Here is a 7,457-nt window from a genome sequence, read left to right as displayed (position 1 = left end):
TCCTCCCCCACCACACAAGCACTCCTGCTTCAGTTCTAGAGTGCCTCCACTTTGGTGTTTTGTATATACTGGGTTTCCTTCTAAGGGTTTATTTGAAAAAAAAAGAAAAAAAAGTGTTCTGTAGCCTTAAAAAAAGTCATAAATGCTAGATAGTATATGATAACCTTATACAATTATTATAAGAATAAATGAGTGTGCTGATGGAAAGAAGAAACTCAAGGGGAATACTGTTTGTGATAGAGACAGCTAGTTACAACCCAGGCCCCCCACCTCCCATCCCACAATTCCCAGAGTTGTGGGTGGTGCCTGTCCAGCTAAGGACTACATTTCCCAGCCTCCCCCACTTTTCATCTAGATGGGGCTTCATTTTCACTAATGATACAGTAGAGAAAACGCTGTCATTTCTGGGCCCATGTGGTTAAGAAGCAGGTATGCCGTCTTTTTGCCCAACCACTAACTAAATGCAGAAGTCTCTGTGGCCATATAGCAGTAGTTAGCAAACCACACACTAAATCCAGAAGGCTGCTTGTTTTTGTAAATAGTTTCAGTGGACATACCCATACACATTCATTTTAAAGTACAGTTGACCCTTGAACAACACGGGTTTGAACTGCATGGGTCCACTTATATGTGGATTCTTTTTCAACAGTAAATGCTACAGTGCTACACGGTCCACTGTGAGTTGCAACCTCAGATTCAGAACCACAGATACAGTGGAACCTCAGATATACAGCGGAAGTTATACACAGAATTTGAATGCCCGGAGGGTTGGTACCCACATTGCTCAAGGGCAAACTGTATTGCCTATGGAACTACAACTGCAAAGGCAGAGTTAAATAGTTGAACCAGAGACCCTATGGCCACAAACCCTTAAACATTTAATATTTGGCCCTTTATAGAAAATGTTTGTTGACCTCCTCTGAAAGGAGCCTGGGACCCTCAATCATTATCTGGAGGAAAGCTGCTCACTGACAAATGATACCTCTTGTATGAACAAGAAAGAAATTTCTCATGTTAAGTCACTGAAAATTTCAGTTACAGCAGCTAGCAACACACTATCAGTTAAACACACTATTCTTGGAAGCTGGTCCAAAAACCTACATATTTATTAAAAACTTCTCACATATATCTGGCAAGTGAATGGTAACTGAAGTGAGTGGTTATTGCTCAGGGTCTTGCTCAGAGATATTGGAGGAAAATTTCAAATTTAAAAAGCGAACTGAAGATAAAGCATCAAGAACATTCAAAGAAGCTACTTAGGCAAACAACTTTTAAAAATATATAGTGTCAAGAAAAACATTTGTTGAGGTTTGGAAAAGAAAGAAGGCATTGGTAAAGTACACTTTCAAGGTCATGGAGAGGTAGATGATGGATTAAAGAGGTTAGGATTCTTCTTTTAAGAGTAATAAAGGACACTGACCACAGGATCTACCTGCAAAACAAAGTCACAAATTAATACGTACACTTACTATATGGGAGGCATAATTTTGTTGTCTTTCCTTTCCCCTCCATTCCATTCTACTTTGTCGTTATTGGATATGTGTTTTACTTTGGTCAGTAGAGTCCACAACCCACTATGTTGCAATCTGCAGTTTTGAAAAAAACTTCTTTACAGAGGCATCATATTCTCTGAGCTGGGACTTATGCAAGAGAGTTTCAATCATTTATCTAATTCCAAAAAAAATCCATATAGGAGGAACCCAGCAGAGTTTATGTGTTTGGTTTTGAACGTGGTTTTCTGCTTCTCTCTGGGGTCTTTCATCCACATTTACTTAGGAAGGCCTGACCATCTGCGAGGAGGAAGCTGTAGAACAGTTTCATCTGGGGGCAAAGGGGTGGTTGGAATATAGGAGGTTTTCCCACCGTCTGGCTGGATCTATTGAGGCCGGCCCCGGGGCGCCGAGGAACCTGGGTTCCTGCGATGCACCAGCCAGCACCCCCTACCCCTGCGCGAAACCCCCGCCCCTCCACCCCACCCCGCGGCCCCGACCACCAGACACACCTGGGCAAAGCCCCTCGGTCCGGACGACCAAGACCCACACCCCCGCCTGGTCGAAGCCCCCAGGCCCTGACAACCAGGCCCCTGTCGGCCCAAGCCCCCAACGACCCCAAACAGCCCCCAGCTCCTCCCAGACGAACCCCACCGGTCCGGAATACTAGTCCCCGCCCCCTGGAGACCAGCCCCCGCCCTCCCTCCCCCCACGCCGAGTCCCCAGCCCAGGATACCAGACACCGCCCCCACCGGGAAAGCCCCCCGTCCCCTGGAGACCACCACCCCCCCAACGAGCCCTGCCCCCCCCTCCCCGCCCTGGAGACTAGCCCCCACCCCTGGAGACCAGCCCGCTCCCTCTCGGCCGGGCCCCGCCCCTGGAGACCAGCCCCTTCCCTCTCGGCGGGGCCCCGCCCCTGGAAACCAGCCCCTTCCCTCTCGGCCGGGCCCCGCCCCTGGAGACCAGCCCCCTCCCTCTCGGCCGGGCCCCGCCCCTGGAGACCAGCCCCTTCCCTCTCGGCCGGGCCCCGCCCCTGGAGACCAGCCCGCTCCCTCTCGGCCGGGCCCCGCCCCTGGAGACCAGCCCCCTCCCTCTCGGCCGGGCCCCGCCCCTGGAGACCAGCCCCCGCCCCACGGCCGGCCGCAGAGCGCGGTGAGCTGAGGCGCCTGCTCAGAGCGCACGCGGTGCGGGGAGGCAGGGCCGCGCGCTCGAGCATGGCGGCGGCGGCGCTGGGCAGTTCCTGTGGGTCCGCGTCCCCGGCGGTGGCCGAGCTCTGTCAGAACACTCCGGAGACCTTCCTGGAGGCCTCCAAGCTGCTGCTCACCTACGCGGACAACATCCTCAGGTGCGGGGCCGCGGGTGGGACGCGTGCCAGCGGGCGGGGCTCGGCGCCCGCTCGGCGGGGTTTGGGGGCGCCCGGCCGGCCCCTGGGGCGCGGAAGCCGGGAGGGCCCCGGGCCTGGTTCCCGCTCGGGGGGGGGGGACGGGGGGTGTGAGCTGGGGCCTCCCGCCAGAGGCCTGGAGACCCGTCCGGCCCAGCCCCGCCGGAGCGGAGGGAGTCTCTGCACCTGTGACCTGACACCTGCTGTCGCGGAGCCCGGGGCGAGCCGGGTCCCGGGACGCGCGGGGCGGAGGAGGGGAAGGCGCGCCCCGGGCTCTGGCCTCGGTCCGGCGGTTGAACCGTCTTACGTGTCAGGACAGGAGCGGCGACAGCGTTTCATCCCCACTGCGTGCGTTTCACCCACCCGGTGCCTTCAGTTGCCATAGGGCTTCTCAGAAGTTAGCCACGGGCAAGATGTTTTCTTCCCAGCATTTTGTGAATAGCCTAATACTAGAGCCTAACACTACCGTGGTGTTCGTGAGGATAACCTTGGCTAAGAGTAGTTTGTTTCCTTTTCCTCTGAGCACACTTCTAGACCTCTAAGGAGCCTTACAGATTTGGGGAATTGGGAAGTAAGTTTGGGTATTCATTTTGAAGCATTACGTCCCTCTACTCTTAGATCAAATGAGGTGGTGTCCTGAGGGACGGGATGTGGGGGGGAGGGAAAAGGAGCCCCACGTGCCGCCGCCTTAGTGCTGTTAGCTCGTTCATCAGGGCGCCGTGATTATACAGGCTCTGGCCCCGCCCCCCAGCCCCTGGTGCGCTTGCTTTTCTAAGGGGTGGATGTATTGGCCTGAAGTCTGAAAGGAGATCCTTCTCAGTGTCAAGGTTATAGATTTCACGTGACCCAGTTTTGGAGCCATTAGTTACAAGCGCAGTGTCTTAACCCATGGCAGTTTTAATATGGCTCATATAGGCAACATTCATGATTTAAAAAGTGAGTTGAAGGAAGAACATATTGAGCCCTTGTTGTGTGCCAGATGCAGCGAGAGATGCAGCACACAGCTGCACACTTGAGGCCTATATGGGGGCCTCCTTCCTCCTCTGTGACACTCTCAACTCACCTTCTCAGCCCTGGGCGGTCTGACAGCTCTTCACAGCGCCAAGGATGCCAGAGGATTCTGCACAGTGAACTCCGAGGCAGAGTTCTCCAGAGCCCGTCAGCTAGCACCCCATCTGGAAAGCCACCGAACTATTTAAACCCCATTCTTCAGAAAAGGGAGTTGCCCTTGTAATGAGGATTCACTTCTGCTTTCAATCCAGGGAAACCACAAATGCTGAGATCAAGGTGTTTTGAGGAAGAAAATCTTTTGCATCATAATCATCATTATGAATGTTTACCAAACTCACAGAAGAAACTTGGCATGCTGTCAGTGTATGTTGTAGTCTCTACTATGGCTTATATTTCTTATCTTAAAAAGTTTTTTTTTATCCAAAAAGGGACTTAGGAGTCTGGAACTCATGTAAGTGGAGATGGTATGAAAAACTACCCTTTTTAGTTCATCTTAATTAATAGTATTAGTTCCTGCCCTCATTCTTACAGTTCAAACTCGTTTGGTCTTCAGAGGGGGGAAAAAAACCCCACCTTTTCTTCCTCTTCCAAGTCCAGTGATTTGCTTGCCTCTTAACAGAAAAGCCCCAGACCTCTTCTTGATCCCTTAGCTACACTGCATTACAGACAGGCTAATCTAACTTATTTGAGAATAGAGGAAACCATGGTTTCTTTTGCTGTTTTAGGAACTCCTTTAGCATGAGAGATCAGGGATGTTGTCTTGATATCCTTTGCCCCTACCTCAGGGTCTGACATAGTATTTTATAGGGTGAGTGCTGAAATGAGAATTTCATTTGCAGTTTTTTTATTGTTGTTGTTAACAGCGATATTTGTCACTATACACTGGTGAAAATAATACTTTGGGTTAAGTTTGAAATTTCTGCTTCAGATGATGTTTATCTTATTCCGCAACTAAGGCTCGTAAAGCTAATGAAATTATAGAATGAAGTATATACTAATTTGCATGTACAATATACCATGGGTTTGAACCGTTTTTTCAGTTCACTGACTTCTAGTTAAAAATCAGCTGTCCTCAGTATCTACCTTTCAAAAATCTGCAGTAGTTTTCCTGGCATTCCATGTGGGTTCCCTAGAAAACTTGCTTCATTCATTCTTTAAAAAACAATATTTGATTTCCCACTAATGTCCTTTGCAAACTGCACACAGTTACTGGTTATGAACTGCACTGGGTGTGATTGGGAAGGGCCAAGAATGGAAAGTGGTTTCTTCCTTCAAAGAAAATAAGAAAGACACAGGTATGGAAAATAGCCACAGCATAAAATCTAGAGAACAATTAATTCCAAGACGATGTTTAAGCACTTACATGTTTATGTGAGGAGGTAGCTGCATGACCTAGTGTGGAACAGTTCTGAGAACAAAGGTTTGGTAAGAGCACATATATTTGACATGATAGGCAACAGAAAGTGATTGTAGTTTCTAGACTCAAAAGAGTAGCATAATGAGAGATTCACGTGGAATAATGATGTGAGAAGACACAAGGCGTGGGTTTCATTTCTGAAGCTACTGCAGGGCATAAGCATAACTGTGGATGGAACAGAGAGAAAAACTGTAGTCAGGGACTGGCAGTCCTTGATGACTGAGTGCCAGGGGTAGAGCTGGTAACGGGAGGAGACAAAATACTGTACCTCAAATAACGTGAGATTTCTCATCTGGGTTACTCCTGACACCTGGAGAAACTGAGCAAGGTTGTCAACTGAGGATGGGTGAGTTTGTTGGCAACTTGTATGGTGGAGAGTATTTGTAATCGAACCAGCGGGTCTAAGTCCCAGTCAGCCATTTCCTAAGAATGTATGTAAACTGTCTGGGCTTCAGTTTCCTCTTTTTTAAAAGGAACGAACAATACCTACATTATAAGATTGTTGCAAAAGATAGAAAGAAATAAAGAACATGGCACATGTGTTGTTTGTTAGTTTCATTCAGTTATTCATGTTAAGCTAGGTTACGTGCACATGTTTCCCTTGTTGTCAGCTGCAGAGAGCGGTGGAATTAGAGCCAGAGATGCTTCCCAGGTGTTCTAAAAGCAGAGAGATGTTTTTGAAAATTTTACATGTAAGTCACAATAACAAATTTTCAGAAGGGCTAGAAATAGTTTTTCAGATGACCTACAAACCAACTTTTGTGATCAGTAATAAAAATGCAAGATTATAGGATGCACTTATGTACTAAATTTCCACTTGTGAGAACTCTTTCTGGGATTATGCATCCTAAAGAGGAAGAGAGCTAGTGAATGCTCAGATATATTTAATTCCCAGCATTTCTGAAATAGAAACATTTAAGCTTTCCTTTTCTGAGAAAAGGAATGCTGTGACTCAGTGGGAGGCTTATTATTAACATGTTGTAAAATCTTAGAAATATGGTAGATTATGACTTTTGAGGTGCAAAGCGGGACTTTTTCCTACTATTCAGTTGTAAATACACAGGCTAATTTTCTATAAATGAAACACTTTGTCTACCTGTGGGTAAGACAGCTAGAAAGACACCAAAATGTGTTCAAAGTGTTGGTTGAGTGAGGTTTAGGAAGTTTTGCTGTCCTTTGAAACCTCATTCATTCAACGTCATCATCCAACAACCAGAAAAAGAAATCTCAAGCTAAGGTGCAAGATAATTGCTAACAAGCAAGATAAATAATAAATAAAGTCGTAGAAATAGTTAATGGTCACCAGAGATAGGGGGGGAAAAATCAAAGAGTTATAGCAAACAATATTAGAGAAAAGTCTGCAGAGAAAATTACATTAGTGGAAGAAGAAGATCAAAACTAAAGGTCCGTAGGGGTACTTCAGAGGCCGCAGGATCCTGAGAGTAGCAATGGGCTCGAGGAGAGTGGCCACACCAGGCTTATGCTGTGAAGCGAGAGAGTCAGGAGTGTTTGTGTGGCACTTCTCCAAGGGCAGGAAATGGGAGCTGACGGACCTGAGGGCTGCTGGCCCTGGGGCCAAGTTCTGTAAGCCTTTGAGGGCTTCAGGGGCTGACTTTCACATCAGTCTGTGCTCAAGACTATGGCTGGTCTGCTCAACACATTCATTCATTCATTCATTTATTTATTTTTGGCTGCGTTGGGTCTCGGTTGCTGCGCGCGGGCTTTCTCTAGCTGCGGCGAGCGGGGGCTGCTCTTCATTGCGGTGCGCGGGCTTCTCATTGCGGCGGCTTCTCTTGTTGCAGAGCACGGGCTCTAGGTGTGCGGGCTTCAGTAGTTGTGGCTCGCGGGCTCTAGAGCGCAGGCTCAGTAGCTGTGGCGCTCGGGCTTAGTTGCTCCGCGGCATGTGGGATCTTCCCGGACCAGGGCTTGAACCCGTGTCCCTGCATTGGCAGGCGGATTCTTAACCACTGCGCCACCAGAGAAGTCCTCAGCACATTTAAAAAGAGGAAGCTAGGATTTGGGTACCTGGATGTTATTGCCATTTTTCAAATTTTTATTTGCAATATACGTTGAGTGAGAAAAACACATAAATGATATGTGAGATCCATAGATGTTGTACAAAGATAGAACATTGTTCTTTAGAAACTAGGGAGGAAAA

The 7,457-nt window shown here is 48.2% G+C and overlaps 1 protein-coding gene across 4 annotated transcripts in view; it reads left to right on the top strand.

The window, feature by feature from the left end:
• Positions 1-2,553: 2,553 nt before the first annotated feature.
• NGLY1 (N-glycanase 1) overlaps positions 2,554-7,457 on the top strand; it is a 55,359-nt gene continuing 50,455 nt past the window's right edge. For 3 of the 4 annotated variants that reach the window (XM_059920452.1, XM_059920451.1, XM_059920454.1), the window contains exon 1: positions 2,626-2,835. In XM_059920452.1, the coding sequence (XP_059776435.1) occupies positions 2,705-2,835 (131 nt within the window). In that variant the 5' untranslated portion in view covers positions 2,626-2,704. Of the gene's footprint in view, positions 2,836-7,457 lie in introns of all 4 variants that reach the window. The other variant, XM_059920453.1, reaches the window with a different exon arrangement.

Source organism: Balaenoptera ricei, chromosome 4, assembly GCF_028023285.1.
Source record: "Balaenoptera ricei isolate mBalRic1 chromosome 4, mBalRic1.hap2, whole genome shotgun sequence".
NCBI lineage: Eukaryota > Metazoa > Chordata > Mammalia > Artiodactyla > Balaenopteridae > Balaenoptera > Balaenoptera ricei.
Note: the sequence above shows the minus strand (reverse complement) of the source record. Positions and strands in the feature narration are given on the sequence as shown.